The 19,875-nt window shown below is 42.0% G+C and overlaps 1 protein-coding gene across 5 annotated transcripts in view; it reads right to left on the bottom strand.

Annotated features, from left to right (window-relative positions):
* The window catches only part of SNX25 (sorting nexin 25), a 127,559-nt gene that overhangs the window by 36,094 nt on the left and 71,590 nt on the right, over positions 1-19,875 (bottom strand). For all 5 annotated transcript variants that reach the window (XR_011498886.1, XR_011498885.1, XM_044760699.2 and 2 more), the window contains exon 7: positions 5,551-5,732. Coding sequence is in view for 3 of the 5 variants with exons in the window: in XM_044760699.2 (XP_044616634.2) it covers positions 5,551-5,732 (182 nt within the window). In the remaining 2 variants the exon portion in view is untranslated. The remainder of the gene's footprint in view (positions 1-5,550; positions 5,733-19,875) is intronic.

Below are 19,875 nucleotides of genomic sequence, written 5' to 3' on the forward strand. Positions count from 1 at the left end.
TAACTTCCAATGTATTAATTTCTATATTCAGGAAAAAAATGCCTCCTTTTTTAAGGTCATAGTCAACATAATATAGCAATTCTCTCACCTTCCTAAATTTTAAATGGAATAAAATTTATTGAATATTCAACATGCACATATTCAATAAATACCAATTTTCTATTCATTGTTCACTCATTCAGCAAAAGAATTTATTTGGCATCTACTCTGTATCAAACACATACATTTCTAGGAAATGGAACAGATAAAAATTCCTGCCTTATGGGATGTATTGCTAAAAGTAATAGGTGCCAATAATAGAAAAACTGAAGAGAAATGTGTAGAAGATCACGAAGCTGGAGTCCAGGAATTTGGCATTTTTGCTTTCCATCCTATTATGATGAAGCTGAGGAAATCTAAAAATGATTTTATATCTTGTCCTTCTGTTGACAATACGACATTCCTTAAAAAAATCTTTTTAAGCCATTTTAATTGGTCCATAACATTCCATTGTGTGGATGCACCAAAATTACTCCTTTGTTTACTATTTTGAATGCTTACAGAAAAAGAAAAACCACCATCTAAAGAGACAGTGGGAACAATCTTGAGCACGGGCTGCCGTGATATGAGAGAGCAGATGACCTTCAGAATAATTCGTAACTCAATTAATTAGGAGAAATGCCTCAAATTAATTTAGAAGGAATTTAAGTCCCATATCCTTAATTCTTAATTAGTAATAAAAAATGACATCTAAGTATAACTCAAATGCAATTAAAAGAAAACATATTTCAAGATTCTTAAAATAAATATTGTGGCAGTTGGAAAATTCTCAGAGATGTTACCCATAAGATCTTTCTAAACTCAAGCGCATATGATCAGGTACATTAAACTCTTCTGTCACTGACAGTAAGCTCTCAATCTGTTTTGTGGGCAAAGGGGGCAGGCATTTTTCTAACAACTTCTGGTGACTAATTAAAGAGGATGGCCATCCCTTGCTACAGATCATTAATAATGAGTTTCTATGAACATTTCAGACCATTAGTATTTAGTTAGTTTACTAACTTAGGGAGATCATCGCTTGTATCTTTATGCAAACCCTACTAGCGAAGCATCTTGAAGTACAAATCCTAACTGCATATGCTCCAAAGAGGCTTGAAGGAACCCACATCAACTTTGGCCAGAGACGACAGATCACCCAGAGAGCTATCCATTTTTAACATAGAGAGGAGCTGAGCAGGAAGGACATTCAACGAATTCTATGGAAGTCTTCCCAGCATAATTTCACGGATTTTAATGAATTCCAAGTTAGATACAAATTCATGTATTTACAAAATCAAGTCCAAAATATCTTATGAAATATTAACCCTTTTTAGATTCTTTTATTGTATCTAATGAACACTCTATGTTCACTTCGATAAGTGCAAATATATACAAATAAATGACAGTAAATATATCTCAAGTCTAATTAAGCATCTGCTATATCTCATACCTTGGCTGGTTTAAATTAACCAAGTTCTCTATTCATTTTTCCTTTTCTTGAAGCCTGCGTGAGCATTTCACTGTGTAACACCTACACTAATGGTGTGGCTCTGGGTGAAGAGGCTGAGTAGACAGCACATTTCGGAGTCAAATTCGTTTATTTGAGATTAACTCAATCTCAATTAATTTGAGATTAATTGATCTCTAATTCTGACATTGCTGTGTGGAAGAAAAGAGAAGGCCGAATAGGTCAAAGTTGACACTACTGCTAAAATAATGATTTTTTAAAAAAAATATATAGACAATATGATAATTAACATTTACTAAGGGTTTCTACAGAGCAAACACTGTACTCTTGCTTTAATTTATTTCTGCTACATTTTCTTTCTTTTCTGTCCTGAGACCTCTGGTAATTCTGGGAAGGGTGTTACCAAAATCAATGGTCTCCAAGTAGGAGACAAAAATGGGTCCTGGTAGATGATATGTGTGCTAAAGCCCATAGAGTATTTCAGGCTAGAGGGCAGCCTACGAAGGCAGATCATTCTTTATTCCCTTTCAGGGATTTTTATTTACTCCTTTTTCACTATCTCCCAATCCCACTGGATCCAGTTTCACAACACGTATTTTATAAACTTAGTTTTGTGTGGATTACCTGTTAACCAGCTGGTTAACCCTTCTCCAGGAAATATATCCACTAAACACTCAAAAGTACCAGGGCCTAGAAATGTTCTCTTGAAGCACCCAACATGCTACCAAGAGTGACCTCGGCCAGGATTCTCTAGTTGGAAAATACCCACAATATACTCATGAGAATATCTACAGCACAGTAATGAGAATATGTAGGATTAGGATCTTGGGAATGACGTTCTATCCTAAAAGGAGAGATCGCAACTGGATTTCTCTTACGTCGATCTCATCACTAAACATACTCCCTTATAATTAATGCCAAGTGTGGTACTTATCCTTTTAAGTGCCTTATCAGTTACCATACCATATAGGGTAATGTCCAATTATCTCTATTTTACAAATGGAGTACAGAGAAGCTCCATAAGAACTCCTGCAGAAACAGAGTCAGGGAACCTTTCCACATTCAAGTTCAGAGTCCTGGGCTATACTCCCTAATGTTCGTTTGGGATTGGCCTTGCGGATCAAATACAAATTGGTATGAAAACTGATCCTAGAGGTCAGACATTTGCTATCACTAATTTCCAAACCCTATATATTTTCATTTCCTCTTTTCCCTTTATTTTTTCTTAAACTCCTCCTTCCATCTTTCCATTGTGAGGCCATTTTGGAGGAGGGGGTTGCTATCTTGAAAAAAAAAAAAATGCAATAGATTTTTTCTTTTTTCATATTGGGATGAAAAGCAAGATAGGAAGGTAACACCAAGCAGTTAAAATTGTTCAGGCCTTGGAGTTAGACATAGCTAGGTTTGAATTCTAGCTCTGCTACTTTCTAGTCCTATGAGCTCTGTCACTCCACCACCCTGAGCCTCAGTTTCTTCACCTGTAGAATGGGGATAGCACCACCTACTTTACAGGCTGTTGTGAGACTTATTGAATCACAACAGACAACAACAAAAACTAATCAGTAAGAGCCTGAATCAGGATTTTGGCTAAAAAAAAAAAAGATAACGACAGGTGCCAAAAATCAGGGTAGTTAAGAGGCTGCTTTCTAGATGAGTAAACGTGAATTAAAGGATTAGATCAGTGAGTCTCAACTAGGGTGGAGAGATTACAAAGGGGCATGAAGAAACTTTTGTGGGTGATGGACATGTTTCCTATCTTGACTGTAGTGAACGTTTCATGAGTATATACATACGTCAAAACTTATCAAACTGCACACTTTAAATATGTGCAGTGTATTTTATGTCATTATACCTTAATAAAGCTGTTTAAAAAATATTCCATCAAGCCTTGACAACAGCATTGGAGATCAATGATGTACACAATGTTTATACTAAGGACCCACCACCAAGAGAACATATATCGAGTCATTTTTCTATTTATAGATTGCTGGAGTTGATCTGCTAATGTTTTCTTCAGGAATTTTCTGTTTAAGGTCATGAAGAATATTGGTCAGTAGTTTTCTTCTCTGATAATGTTTTTCTCTGGTTTGGTATCAGAGTTATGCTGGCTTCCCATGATGACTTGAAGAGTTCCCTTCTCTTCCATTCTTCGAAAGTGTGTGGTTAAAATTGATATTACCTCTGCCTTAAATGTTTAATAGAATTCACCAGCGAAATGATCTGAGCCTGGAGTTTTCTTTATAGGAAAGTTTTAAACTACAAATTCGTTTACTTTAATACATTTAGGCTACACTCAGATTTTCTATTTCTTTTTGAGACCGTTTTGATAATTTACGTTTTCAAAGGAATTTGTCTATTTCATTTGAATTGTGAAATTTATTGGCTTAAAGTTGTTCATAATATTCCTTTGTTATCCTTTTAACGCACATAGGAGCTATAATGATGTCCCCTCACTCATTCCTAATACTAGTAATTTGTGTTTTCTCTCTTCTTTTCCTGGTCAGTCTATCTAGAGAGTATAAATACTATTGATCTTATCAAAGAACTGCCTTTTGGTCTTGTTGATTTTTCTCTATTGTTTTTCTGCTCTCTATTTCATTGATTTCTGTTATATTATTTCCTTCCTTCTAGTTATTTTACTTTTAATTTGTAGCTTAAAATGGGAGATGAGTGATTTTAGACCTTTCTTCTTCTCTAATATAAGCATTAAACACAGGAAGAGGACCTCATCTACGATAAATGCGGCTAGACATTTATTTAAGACAGCTGAGGAGGAGGAGGAAGAGTGACAGTATTCAACCTGCCAAATCCACTCTCTCTGATCTTTGCCAAAAGGTGAAGTTTTCACTTTGGACCACAAAGTCAAAAATCACAGAAAGGTGTATTTGTTACGAGCAAAATAAACAGAAATCCAGCAGTTAGGGGACTCCTCTATTAAACCAGAGGTGCTCAGGGTTACATTTGTGCCACTTGTGCAAGATGCTGCAGGAGAACTCTGGCTTGGGCTAGAATTGGTCCAAGTTAGAGCATAAACTTTCCTGAAGAGGCTCAAACACAGACTGGGCCAGGAGCACGTGAAAAGGTAAAAGTTTATCACTGGAATAAGGAAGAAGGAGAAAGCCACAGATAAGCATCTGAATTCAAACTGAGAGTTGAACAGGAAAAGATCAAGAAACTAAAAACCGGAATAGGCTAAGTTAGAGGCTGTCGCCAGAGCTAAATTATACTGCTGTTCGCTTCTCTGTGGCCCAATGCCACCTTACACAAGAGGAGTTTGGAGTTTGCCTCAAAGTCCTGTTCGCAAGTGATATAGCCCAGCTCCTCGGGGAGCACTGTGGCCGTTTCCTGCAATCTTAGCATGCACTAGGTCTTGGGAGACAAGCTTGGTCCTTGAGAATCAGGGCCAGTACCGAGGAAAGGCTAGAAAGCACTTTCCTAAGCTCCATGATTTGAGGACTCGGTGTGAGGCGGCGCAAACTTTTGTTGGACAAAAGCAGTCCGTGACACATTATGGTTTGGGGAGGGAGCACTTAGATTTGTGAATCGACTAGATTCAAGTGTTTATCTAGTTCTGCCTCTTCTTATCTACGTGGCCTTCACTAATTTACTTAAACTGACTGTTTCTTCACCTGTAAAACGGGGATATCAAGTACATATCTCATAGCACTGTGCTGAGCGCTAAGTAAAATAACTTATAAGGCACCTTCTACTCCACAGGTGGTTATTCCATCCAATTGGTAATGGGTAACTGGATTGGGCCTTTGAAAATATAAATATGCTCATCTGGGATTGTGGGAGGGCAAAAGGGGGATGGGAAAATACACTCAGGCATGTGAGCACATACATACACACACCCCATGCCTACCAACCTACCTATTACCAGTCACAGAAGTCAGGACTCCAAGAAATATAGCTCTTTGACTCATAAAAACAAACACATGAGTCTATGTTCTGCAACATATGTCTTAAGTTAAACATCAAAAAGTTAAAAGACTGTATATGTGATTACATCAGTGTTCATAACAGACATGAAATGGTCAAACCAAGAAACTCCAGAGCTCTACCTTCTGGCTTTGAGGCCCTTCCCCCTCATCCAAGGCCCCATCGTCTTGCTGGTCATAGGCAGGGCCTCCCAGGGTTCTGATTCTCTTCTCACACTGCTTCTTTGCCACAGTCAGCTGGTTAATGTACCTTTTCATGTTCCTGGCCCTCAGGAGATCAGCCTTCATTGCAGCAGTTTCTTTACCTTGAATGGGATGGATGGACAGTACCCAGTCAGAGGACAAGGTGCAAGAGAGGGAACACAACAACGCTGAACCAGATTAGTGTCTGATGTGGTACACTCTGAACAACAGTGGGTCCTAAACTAAAGAATAGAATAGAACAGAATAGAATTCATGCTAAACACACATACTCTCACATGGAAATACCAATTTCTTAATATAATTTCTAAATATACCTCTGATAAATCTTACTAAGTGTAAAACATAAAAAAAACTCCTCTGTATATGTATACTCACAAATCGATGTGCTTATGTATGTTTTTAATATCTTTATATGTATGTATATGTATGCATGGTCATTTATAAGCATGGATTGAGTGCTTGATAGGTGTCAGGCACTGGCTATGCACTTGGGATCAAGACCAACTGTTTGATCTCATGGAACCTGAGTCCGGCAAGGAAGAAATCCAAAGGTAGCATGAGCAATTACAAGTGTAAGATGGGCTATAAAGAGAAAGTGTAGGCACCACTGAACTGCTTAACAGGAGATTCTAACCCAGGTTTCCCGGAGGAAATTACATTCAAACAAAATGAATAAGGAGGGGAGTGTGGCGGACAGAGAGCAGAGCTTTGGAGGAAGTGAAAGAAAGCCAGTATAGCAGACACAAAAGCAGTAAAGAGGGATCCAGAATGAATCTGGAGTAGTCAGAAGCCAGAAGATGTCTCTTAGTCCAAAGAAAGAACTTTGGTCTTTAGCTCAAGAGCACTGAGAAGGTTTTAGTGGGTTTTAAGAGTATGCCAGCCATGGATCTATATTTTTAAAGATTACGCAGGCACCAGGATAAACAATAGTTGTAAGGTGAAAGACTGCAAGTAGAGAAACCAGTTGGAAGATCATTGCAGTAACTGAAGAGGGAGATGATGGCCTAAAATAGGGTCACGGCAATGGTAGAAGAGAGGACTACAAGGATTTCAGGATGATTGAGAAAGAGAGGGGCTGGCCCAGTGATGCCGTGGTTAAGTTCGCATACTCCGCTTCAGTGGCCCTGGGTTTGCTGGTTCGGATCCTGGGTGCAGACCTACAGACTGCTCATCAAGCCAATGCTGTGGAGGCATTCCACATACAAAATTGAGGAAGATGGTCACAGATGTTAGCTCAGCACCAATCCTCCTCACAAAAAAAAAAGGAAAGAAAGAAAGCCAACTAATAGGATCCAGTGACTGACTGGACAGCGTAGAGGACATGTTGCTGAGGAATGTAATGAAAACACAGGTATCCAAGATGGCTCCCAAGTTTCTGCCATGAGCAGCCATGGAGATGGTGGCACCAATTATTGAATCAGGGAACATGAGAGAAAAATCAGGCTTATGAAAGATCATAAGTTCAATTTTGGACCATGTGGCAGATGATATTGTCAAAGATGGCCGCAATAATATCTCCCATCTCATATGCTCTTTTTATGATGTCACTTTGACAATCTCCCTCTGAGAAGTAGGGTTCCTTTCCTGGAACCTGGGGAGGTTTGTGATTATGGAGGGGGTGATGCTATGAATTCCAAGACTAGATCATAAAAAACCATTGACTTGACGCCTGAGCTGCCTCATAAGTCATACAACAGCCATGAGGTTTCTGCACTTTGAGGAAGCCTCAACCATCAGTCTATGGAGACATCACAAGGAGAGGCTCCCAGATCACAACGCTAGCTGAGATCTCAGCCCACAGCCAGCACCAACTTGGTACCATGTGCATACGCCATCTTGAAAGTGAAATGTCCAGCCCAGTCAAGCAGGGATGTCATCCCTGCCACACTCTGCCCAAACAGCAGCTTCATGGGCCAAAGAAATGACTGTTGTTTAACACACTACGTTTTAGGGTGGTTTGTTATGCAGCAAAGGGCAAATTGAGTTTGAGGGCATCTGAGCTATCTAAGGAGAGACACAAGGTGTGGAGTTCAGAAGTGTTCAGCTCTTGCATGGTAACTTAAGTCATGGGAGTAGGTGACACAACTCAGGAAGAAATAAAATGATCCCAGGACATAATCTAAATAAACCCTACATTTAACGGTCAGAGAGAAGAAGAGAAGCCGACAGGGAGAGTGTGAAGGAGAGAGTGCGGGTTACCGAGAAGCCGAAAGAGAGAGGATTTCAGCAAAAGGGGAGAAGCGGTACCTCTCATCTATTTCACTGCGACAGCCTCCTAACTGGTCACCATGCTTTCACCTCTGCCTCCCCTTCAGTCTTCATCTCTAGATAGCAGCCAAGGCAATCCTACCAAAACCTGAGTCAGACCATGTCATTCCTCTACCCAAACACCTCCAACGCACCCCCAGTTCACCCACAGCAAAAGCCAAAGCTCTCACACGGGGCCGTATGCACTCTGGCCTCAGCGTCCCCTCTCTCACCTCATCCCCTCCTACTGACCACGCCAGCCTCACTGGTCTCCTCAATGTTTCTTTTCTTGTCTTTTTAAAATAACAGCTTTAGTGAGATATAGTTCATAGACCGTTCCATTCACCTGTTTAAAACGTACGATTTAACTGCTTTTAGTACATTTAGAGAGTTGTGCAACCACCACCACAATCACCTTTAGAACACTTGCATCACCCCAAAGAGAAACCATGTACCCATTAGCCGTCACCCCCCCAACTTCTCAGCCACGGGCGTTTTTATAGGGCTGTCTCTATGGATTTGCCTATTCTGGACATTTCACGTAAATCACATCTTACACTACGCAATCTTTGGTGACTAGCTTCTTGAACACACTGAGAAGCTCCTGCTCAGGGCTTTTATACTTGATTTCTCAGACCAGCCCTTTCATCCCCCGTATATCTGCATGGCTTGGTTCCTCACCCCCTTCAGGTTTCAGGGAAGACCTCCCTGGCCACCCTATTTCTAACTGCAACCCCCTCCCTACAACAACATGACTTTTCTCCCTTTCTGCCTTACCCACTCTGGAGTGCATACTGCCATACTGGATATCCCACTTAATTCTCCTGTAAGTACATCCTCATGAAGGTCGGCATTTTGTTTTTTTATACACTGCTGTATCTCCAGCACCTACAACAGTGCCTGGCAACACAGCAGGAACTCATTAATTATTTGTTGAATGGCTGAATGAGTTGTGTCAAATATTACCGAGAGGTCAAGAATAATACCACTGACATTCTGCTGAGTGCTTACTATTATACCAGGTATTGTGCTCTTTCTAGAACTTTGGCTGTGAAGGTGAGAAACAGGGTGAGTGCCCTCACCTCCCACTCTCTAACTTACTCCAGAATGGTTTCTATCCCTCCCCTGCACTAAATCTGTCGTTGCCAAGATCACGAGTGACCTCCAGGTCAAACCCAGTGAAGAGTTTTCCATAGAAGTCTGGGGTCAGGGTTAGATTAGAATTCTGGCTCTGGGGCTGGCCCCGTGGCCAAGTGGTTAAGTTAACGCGCTCCACTGCAAGCGGCCCAGTGTTTCGTTGGTTCGAATCCTGGGCGTGGACATGGCACTGCTCATCAAGCCACGCTGAGGCAGCGTCCCACATGCCACAACTAGAAGGACCCACAACGAAAGAATATACAACTATGTACCGGGGGCTTTGGGGAGAAAAAGGAAAAAAAATAAAATCTTAGAATTCTGGCTCTGCCACTTATGAGCTATGTGGTCTTAGCAAGAACTTTCTAAAATTTAATTTAAAAACCTTTACAGTGGGTTTTTTCCCTTAAGTTGACCCTATACAAAGTAAAAGCAAAAAAACTTAAAGTTAATTTTTAAAAATGACTAAGCACTGAGCATCTCCTTTGCACACACAATCTTAAGGCAGGGGTTGGGGTTGAGAGAAGGCTTTTTTTTTTTAAATGGGAGAGAAATGAGCTGGTTTTAATGCTGATGAGAAGGAACCAGTTGAGAGAGAGAGAGGTGATAGACGAGGCAAGGAATCCAGAAGACAGGTGAGGAGACTGGCTGTGGAGAAGGCCATCTCCTGCACTGTAGTAACAGGGACGGCAGAAGAGATGGATATAGATACAAGCGAGTTTGGAGACTGGTGGCTGGAAGCTGGAGCAGTTCCCTTCATAGGGATTCTGTTTTCTCGAAGTAGTGAGTGAAGTTATCTGCTCACAGGGAGGTGGGTAAAAAGGGTGAGTGGTCAGAGGCTTGCAGAAAGTGAAACCCACTGTGGAATACAGAAGAGCAAGCTCACTTCAGGAAAACACGGTAAGACTGTGTTAGGCAATGTTCAGGGCCTAGATGACTGCCAGATAAATGTAAATATTCCTAGGCAGGTCCAAAACACTTTCCGGAGGTGAGTCATAAGATGCTTGGCTTAGAATGGAAGTACCAATAATAAAAGAAGAGGGTCTGTGTTTTGTTTCTTGGCGCCCCTCAAACTGGAGTCTAAGTAACGTTTCACACATCGCATCAGAGACCCCTAACACCCTAGGATCACTGTCACCTCTCTCATATCTCACTCAGCCAATTTGTGCAAATGCTTAAAATAGTACCTAGGCAGGCTGAACAAATTAATTTAAAAAACACAGACAGGTACCACAAAAGATTTTCTCTTTCAGAAGCAGCTTTTTCCACTATTTATCACAGAGGGATCACAGGCAGCCTTCAGGTCAATAGGATGGTCTTGTTCAAGGGGGTCTGCCAGATACCATAGGATGTTTTTCCATATGTGTGCTGTGGAGATATTTTCATTGACTTCCACAATGGTTTCTCGACTTGTCCTATGCTTGGCTGACGGGGAGGCCCTGACCAAGGAACTTACTAGCTCAGCATTCATCTCAAGAGAAAAAACAGTACTTCAGAGCCCCCTTAGTGAGAAAATAAAGGTAAATGTAGTCTGCCCCCAAATTAGTCTATTGCAAACTAGGAAGCTGTGTGTGCATACCTAAAAAGATACACGCTCAGAATGGCTAATTTTTCAGAAAAATATTTTTCGAACATATATCCTTAAACTCTAAATTTTGTGCACAACATTTAAATTACCCTAAAATCGAGGGACAAAAAGCCACCTCTCATAAAATAAACCTAGACTGCAATCTTAATTTTGGGTTAAAACAGGCTAATAGAGAAAGAGACATAGGAAGAAACTGACACACACTTATCAACACCCAAATTCTTCTCCTAAGAAAGCTTAAAAGTCTTTCTAAAAGGACAAAAACTAGACGTAAATTCCAAAGGGGAGGAAGAGAGAATAAACCTTCCCCTAAAACCCAGCTGTGGGGCTGGGAAAAATGTCCTCGTGTTCTGCTTGGATGTTCCCAGCTCACGTGAGTACGTGGTGTTTGTTAAAGGGCAATACAATGCCATTGTCTGATCACAAAGCTTGTTGCTGACAAATCCAACAGCAGCTTGTTGCTTAGACAATTCTGCTTATTTCTGCTTCAGAAAACTAACGGCACGTTCAGAGCTAAACGACTAACATGGTGCTCATGCAGCCTGTGCGTCGGCTGTGCAAAAATCCTTGTAAATCCAGCCACGCAGATGAATACACTTCTTTGTGACCTGAAAACCCATTCAGTCAAGAAATGTTCAGATCAAGAAAAGTACAGGCACGCGGGTGTGCGATGACACACTGTGGCCCAGCTCAAGCCAGATTCACATGGCTGTTTCTCTGGAGAGCCTTAGGTGACCCCGTGCATTGTTAAAAACTGGGCTAATCACACCATGTTTAATCTAGCTTAAAAAAAAGAGGTCCAAGATGACAAACAGTGGCAGGGGAGACACTGGATGGCAGTGGCTCTTTGAACTGGTGCCAAGATGAACACATAAGTGACATAATATTCTAAAGCAATTAATTGTAAACATTTACTATTTTTCCTCCTAAACAGTCTAGATTCTACTGAGGTCAGAACCAACGGAAATGGGTTCATTTGCTGAAAAAGGTATTTAGATTAGATAGTCGATGAACCCTTTTGGCTACAAAGACATTACAGTAGACCTACAAACAACATCATAGAATTGCTTTTTGCTATAAACCTCTGCAGGCTACGGTTCCTCCCTAACCAAGTGAAGGGACCTGCAGTAAAACCAAAACACCAGGGGACAATTGGCAGGTACTATTTCTAATGAGGCAAAGGAGAGTGAAGTCACTTACAGTGCAAACTAATGACCAGAAACGGCACAAGTACAAATGGATTGTAATGACATCACTATAGTTTCAGGCATTAATAAATATCAATAGCAAAGGACTTTTCTTTTGTCATAACATGCCGTCAAATTTCAAGGCACATCCCAACGGCAGCACGCTCAGCAGGTGGATCGAGGAATTCAACGGATAACACAGAGCAGGGTTTCCCAACCTCGGTACTACTGACATGGTGGGCTGGATAAAACTTTGCTGTGGGGGCTGTTCTGTGTCTTACGGGATGTTTAGCAGCAGCCCTGGACTCTACCACTAGATGCCAGTAGCATTCCTTCCCCAGATGTGACAACCAAAAATGTCTGCAGACATCGCCAAATGTCCCCTGTCCCCTGGGGGACAAAATGTACACCCACCATCCCAACCCAGTGAGAAGTGCTAATGTAGAGGTCCAAGCTCTGGGACAGAGAAGGAGACAAGGCTGCACATTCGTCCCCATCCTCCAACTCCCCAGCACGTGGTCTCCCCCTCAGGATGCACACGTCTTCCTGCGTCCCTCAGTCTTCCTGCGTCCCTCAGGGACTCGAGGTAAGGAATTAAGGGAGCTCTTCCCTGGGAAATGCCACGCCTCCATCCCTCAACCTGAACCCACACTGACAGACTAACGAGGCTTTGAGTCTGTCTTGTACATTTAAATAGAAGTTTTCACAAACTCCCTAGCAAGGAGGGTTCAACAAACAGGTACATATGTACTTAGGGACTAGTCAAGTTTCAGAACGAGAAATGGTGCTTGACTTCTTGACAAGAGACTGACAGCAATTCTCAGAAGTGACTAATCACCACTAAATTCCTGAAAATTATCTGAAAATCACCTCAAAAGCTGCCCAGCAACTAAAAAAATATTTACCTTACTCTTCAACTTGAGGCCGGTATGTTCTTTTTTTTTTTTAATAATAAATGAGATTCCCGTATCAAACCAAATACCTGAGATTTCACAGTCTGAAGTGTCCCTCCACGTTCATAGAAAGAATATTTAAGGAATAAATAGAAATCATCACAGGAGTTGATGGCGGAACCACTCACGTCCTAATGGGAACGACTACAGACCCTCCCAGCCCGTGCACAGCCCAGTCAGGTGCGCCCACAGCAAACCTTTTAGTTCCTTCCTTTAAATGCCTCAAGTGCTGAAACTTTTAGCACTTCCTTTGGCTTAAGGCCCTCTACCATGCCTGTAATACATTTTTTTTTTTTTTAAAGATTTTATTTTTTCCTTTTTCTCCCCAAAGCCCCCCGGTACATAGTTGTGTATTCTTCGTTGTGGGTTCTTCTAGTTGTGGTATGTGGGACGCCGCCTCAGCGTGGTCTGACGAGCAGTGCCATGTCCGCGCCCAGGATTTGAACCAACGAAACACCGGGCCGCCTGCAGCGGAGCGCGCGAACTTAACCACTCAGCCACGGGGCCAGCCCCAACCTGTAATACATTTTTAAAGTAATAATGTCATAGCAACTAAATCCACACATTATATTACTAGGAGAACCCTGCTCCCGAGTTAGAACTATGAGCTGAACAGATACGAAGACACACACTCAGGACACAGGTCTGGCCAGTGCAATTTCTAAGTGTTCTGCATGACTCTCATAACATCTACCTATGTGACTGAGTAGTGTAGCAAGAAGAGTCCAGGACTGAAAATGAGGCGACTTGGGTTCAAATTCTGGATTTGTCTGTGACTAGCTAGTTCTAGTCACGCCGGGTACAGTGTTTAACGTCTCTAGAGCTGAACTTTATTTGTATAAATGCAGGGGTCAGAATATATGATGACCAATGTTTTCCTGGGGGAGAGAAGAGGGGGTAGCCTTGGACATAAAATGATGAGACTAGAGAGAGTGTAATGGAAGTGCCCTGAGCCCTTAGTCCCTCAAGGCAGAGGCTGGGTGGCAGCTGGGCAGGAGGCTGGCACTGAGGCTTCAGTGCTCACAGTATGAAGGCTGGGCGGAGAGAAACCCTGGCAAAGGCCCCTTAGCAATGGCCTGGCATGTTTTGTCAGTTTAGGTGATTCATAAATTAGCAATCACCTGCGTCAAATTACTGCAATGCTGGAAAATCAGATCACATCAAAGCATTAGAAAGGACTCTGAGAAGTCCTCTGGAGTCTACAGACTAGTTCCCTTCTTTCAGGCAGGGACACCTTTAAATCCAAAGTTAGACAAAGAAGCTACATACCATCTTTAAGGAAATAATTCCTACTAGAAGTCATTATGGTTCTTATCAGCAAGTAACTGTGTGTGTGCGTGCACGTGTGTGTACATATTGGACACATTCTGAAGTTCTCCTACAGTTCTACTTTATAGAGTCAATTCCACAACTTTTTACTTATACTCTAAGGAAAATAACATGCACAATTTTCCCAAACTCTCCTAACCTATACTATGAGTGCATCACTCCCAAGTATGTACTATTTACATACAGCAATTCCTGGCAAACTCAAATCAATGTCATGTCCTTCATTGTGGTCAGCTGAATCAATATTACTCTTAAATCACCTTAACTATTCCTGACAACATTTCAGGATGCAGAACAGCAGAAAAGATGGCTTTAAAAGGAGCTGAAAAACTGGGTTTATTCACATCAAACTGCAGGGACAATTTAGCACACGTCCCATTACTACTAGAATTCCTATACTTGGCCAGTATCTCAGTTTATTCAAGCGGCTATAACCAAATACCACAGACTGGGTGGCTAGAAACAACAGAAATTTATTTCTCACAGTTCTGGAGACTGGAAATCCAAAATGCGGGCGCCAGCATGGTCGGTCTCTAGGGAAGGCCCTCCTCCGGGCTGCAGACGGTCCTCTTGTTGCTGTGTCCTCACACAGTAGAAGAGGCTGGGATGCCTCTGCAGCCTCATTTGTAAGTCACTAATCCCATTCATGAGGGCCCCATCCCCGGGACTTAGGCACCTTCCCAAGGCCCCACCTCCTAATATCATCATGCTTGGGTGTTAGGATTTCAACATAAGAATTTTGGGGGGACACAAACATTCAGACCATAGCAGCCAGCTTATTTTAATGGACCATTTCTCAACTACTCTGGCTGTTCTGATTGTAAATAAAAAGCTAGAGAGTTAGGTACTAAAACGCATGGAGACATCAGTGGTCTGGATCATCCACAGCAATGGTTCTCAAAGGGTGGCTCCTGGCTAAGTAGCATCAGCATCACTGGGGAACCTGTGAGTAATGCAAACTCAGGGCCCACTCCAGATCCACAGAATCAGAAACTGTGGGGTGGGGCCTGGAAATCTGCATTCTAACAAGCCCTCCGGGTGATTCTGACACACACTATAGATTGAGAACCACCGCTCTACAGGATTAAGTCCAAATGTCTTAGGATAGCTTACAAGACCCCTTAGGATAGGTCCCGTCTTCCTATCAAGCCTCATCTTTTGACTAAGTGCCAATCTCCAGCACAGTACGTCACTTGATATAACTCATACACTGAGGCTGTTTCACAACTGTCTTCTTCGTCTATGCACAGGTGGTCATCTACCCACACCCACCTGACAAGCCCTGAAGGGAAGGAGAGCCACTCAATCTTTCTGACTCAACCCTGGTACTCGGAAGGGAAAGCCTTTCTTCACCTCTGTTCCAGGTAGAGCTGACTGCTCCACACCTCTGTGCCACTACGGAATCCTGAACAAGCAACCTCACTGCATTTATCAAGCTGCACTGCAATTTTACACGTGTGTCTATCTGTCTCCTCTTCAGATCATGATCTCCTCAAGGTCACAGACAGTTTCATCCTTGCATAGCTGTACCTCACACATAATGGCACTGAAAAAATGTTTGTTGAATGACTAAAGACCTACTTCTGGTGATTAAGATATCCTCCAGTATACATTCTCTACTGACAGGAGGGGTCCTAAGAACTCACAAGCTCTCATATCTACCCAGGATCAGGGGAGGTTGTCATCAGAGAAGAAGGATACCCTAGAGATAAAATATCAAGGGTAAGGAGGAGTTACCTAGGCAGAGTAATACTGAGGGCAGAGTAGCATCCTAAGAAAAAGAAACCCAATGTGCAAAGAATATGAGGCAGGAGGAATCAGGGTGTGTTGAGGAACGAGAGCAGTTAGTGTGGCTGGAGTACCGAGAGAGGGAGTGGAATGGCAGGAGATGAGGCTGAACACAGAGACGGGGGCCAGGTCAAGCAGGACTCTGAAGGCCCCATGGCAAGGAGTTTTCATTCTAAGAACAATGGGAAGACACTGAAGAGGTTTGAAGCATGGAGACAACATGATAAAATCTGTATTTTTTTTTTAAATCCTTATGGCTTCGGTATGAGAAATATATTAAACAGGGGCGGGAGTGGATACAAGGAGAACAATTAAGACGCTATTGCCATAGTTCAAGAGCGACTAGTGGTGGAAGATGGTGGAGTGGAGGAAGAGAACAGAGCTGAGACATACTCAGGAGGCCAACCCGGCTGATGCTAATGCAGTAGATCTAGTGCACGACAGAGAAGGAACGACCAAGGACGACTCCTAGGTTTCCGACTTACATGAATGGGTGTGATGCCATTCACGGAGACAAGAAACTACAGAAGATGACCACTCATGTGGGGCTTTGATTTGCACATTTTCATTTGGAGGTGCCTTTGAGATATCCAAATAAAAATGCTGAGTAAGCAGTAGGTAAGCAGAAAAGCACAGCCTAGAGGTTCTGTAGGTAGAAATTTGGAGAGTCATCAGCACACAGATAAGGGAAAGATAAGACTAACCCAGGAAAGAGTAGAGAGCAGGGCTACCCAAAAGCACTTGCACGATGATGGAAATGTTCATTCTGTGCTGTCCAGTACGGCAGCCACATACGGATACTGAGCACTTGAGATGTTGCTGGTATGAGCGAGGAACTACATTTAAAATTTTTATTAATTAATTTGAATTTAAATAGCCACATATGGCTATTGGTTACTATATTGGACAACACAGGTATAAAACAGTAAGAGCATTAGGAACAAATGTTGAGGAACACCAGCATTTAGAAGCTGAATAGAGAAGAATAAGCAAGCAAAAAACAAACAAACAACTAGAGTGAGACAGAGCGTTAGCCAGGGCAGGTGAGGGTTCAGGAAGACACGAACCGTCAACAATGTGAAATACTGCCGACGGTCAAAGGAGATGAAGACTGAAAAAAGTTCACTGAAATCCGCTAGCTGGATTTGCTGAACTTCCCAAACTCCAGGACCAACAAGCACTTGATGTTACCAGGGGGTAAAACTCAGGCCTCAGTCAATATACTTGGCCAGGATGAATGATAAAACAAGGTCAGAGGCAAGAAAAGCTTCCAAGCAAACTAAAACTTCTGAGACTAATTGTTCCAAATTGTTCAGGATGTATAAGCTTGCTCTAAGAACCTCTTTGCCTAATTATACCTGATGCAATTTTTCTTACCCACAGGAAAAGGATCTGAGTTAGACACTCTCAAAAATTTTTTTATATTTGTGTGATATCATTTACTTTCCCTAGAATTGCATCAGCAGTTAAAGCAGGTGAGACACTGTAAAGACTTTAAAATCATATAATATTTTTTTTTTTGGTGAGGAAGATTGGCCCTGAGCTAACATCTATTGCCAGTCTTCTTCTTTTTGCTTGAGAAAGATTGTTCCTGAGCTAACATCTGTGCCAATCTTCCTCTATTTTATGTGGGATGCCGCCACAGCATGGTTTGATGAGCAATGTATAGGTCCGTGCCCAGGATCCAAACTCACGAAATCTGGGCAACCCAAGTGGAACAAGCAAACTTAACTGCTATACCATTGGGCTAGCCCTGATACCTTGTTTCTTAAAAAGACCAAAATTCCACAAGACAAAAGCCATCAAGAAAAGAACCAGACTGAAATTTCTACCTTGTTAAGGAGAGTAGTTTGTTCCCCACTTAAGATAAATTAATTTACTGTGAAACTAAAACACATACAGAGTTTTATGTGGATTTGCTGGAGTTTGTTAAGCCTCAGAAGCCTTATTTTGAACTTCCTGAATATACAGAGCAAAGAGGTCCTCAGGCCTGCCTCTGTCATCCTGAGAAAAGGCAATGCAGAGTTAGCTAGTTAATTCCTTAAGGTTTCAGAGGGTAACCCAGTCAGGTAATTTCTCCCAATTTGTTATATGGCATTTTTCCTTTAAATCCTCAAAGTATTTTCACAATTGCATATCATTTCTTAATCATCAACGATTACGATTGAAAAAGACTTGCCATAAACATCTTTATATGCAGGAACAATATTATATTTACAGCATATATACGCTACATTCATGAATAAAGTTCTAATCTCCAGGCTGAATCCTAAAAAGTCTTAGGATCTTCCATCTGTTCATCCTTTTTTTAATCTTCTTCAGTTCCCCACTCACAAAGAGAATGTGAAAATGAGAAACAACATTGGAAATGAAACTGCTTACAAGTGCACACACAACCGGGGGCATCACTACACGGTCACACTGAGACACACAATTTCCCAGGTTTAAGGAAAGCAGCACAGACAGGAGGGGCTTGTGGCATGAGGTTAACATACACATGCTTTTCCCTGATTCTCTGCCTGATGGCATTTTCACTAGATCACACTGTCTCTAAAACACAAAGATCTCCAAAAACAACTCAACGATTATATTCGGGGAAGCCTTTTACTACTAAAAACCGAACTTACCTTAATGACTTTTACTAGGAAGAAAAAAGCCCATACATTTGTTTGGAAATAAATAAAAGACCAATTTGAGAAAGAATGAGCTACAGTAGCTCTCTATAACCAGTTTATACAGTAACCTTCTGACAGCCACACATCAAAACTCCAAAGGTCACAGAGAAAACAAGAACTGCTTCCTATAATGTCCAATATGTTGCTGAATATTCACTTAAAAGAAAAAGTTAAGGAAAACTGGGAATGCTAAACTTGATCTTCCTTCATGATAAAAATGTATCTGCACTTAAATTATAAAGACCTAGTTATTTAAAATTGAAACCACCTACATATGAACTGCGAGGTGAGAGCAGATGGTATTATGAATTAAGGAAGTCACTTCAGACTGTTAATACATTGTTCCCCTCTAATAATGCGGAACACAGCACTAGCTTTTCAAAGATACTGGACTTGGAGATGGCAGAAATAGCAGACTGTCAACTAATATCTCTCTACTGGTAACTTCCAAATATTTCTCTTCAAGGTTGCTCTCTCTCCACAGCATGCATCCCAGTTAGAAATGCCAAATGGGGGGCTGGCCCAGTGGCACAGCGGTTAAGGTTGCACATTCCGCTTCTTGGTGGCCCAGTGTTCACCGGTCCGAATCCCGGGTGCAGACATGGCACTGCTTGGCACGCCATGCTGTGGTAGGCGTCCCATATATAAAAAAAAGTAGAGGAAGATGGGCATGGATGTCAGCTCAGGGCCAGGCTTCCTCAGCAAAAAAGAGGAGGACTGGCAGTAGTTAGCTCAGGGCTAATCTTCCTCAAAAAAAAAAGAAAAAAGAAATGCCAAATGGGCACTTTTCTATCCTCTTGTCATCCCAAATACAGAATGCCCAAGACCAGTGAGCACTCTCATCCCTAAACCAGCCCCTTTATACATTCTCTGACTCTTCCAGTGTCTATACTGAGAAACTCTTTACAATCACCTAGACCACTCAATCTAAAGACTGAAAACACTGAGTCCTAGAGAAATAAAAGGACTTGCACAGGTTTCTTAGGAAGCTGGCAGGAGAGCCTCACTCGGACCAAGGTCCCCCAACTCCTGCTCTCGCACTTTTTCTTCTATACTCCAAACCTCATCTCACCAACCTGAAGCAATGGGACATACCAGAAACAGCAGCCACCAGAAGTTATGATCTCAGCCTAATTTAACTTCTCTAGACAGCAGGCTGTACCAGCCCTATAATCTCATCACCTGATCCATACCCGTATCTGAGCAGCCACCACGGAGGCTGTTTTTCCTTCATCATCTTCCTTATCAATCCCTTCCTTTCCACGCCCATTATCCAGGTCCTGGACTACTGTACTGCATTCCTAGACACTGCATCACCCTCCTAGATGGAATACTCCAAAAAC

Source organism: Equus asinus, chromosome 27 (genome assembly GCF_041296235.1).
Source record: "Equus asinus isolate D_3611 breed Donkey chromosome 27, EquAss-T2T_v2, whole genome shotgun sequence".
Taxonomy (NCBI): Eukaryota; Metazoa; Chordata; class Mammalia; order Perissodactyla; family Equidae; genus Equus; species Equus asinus.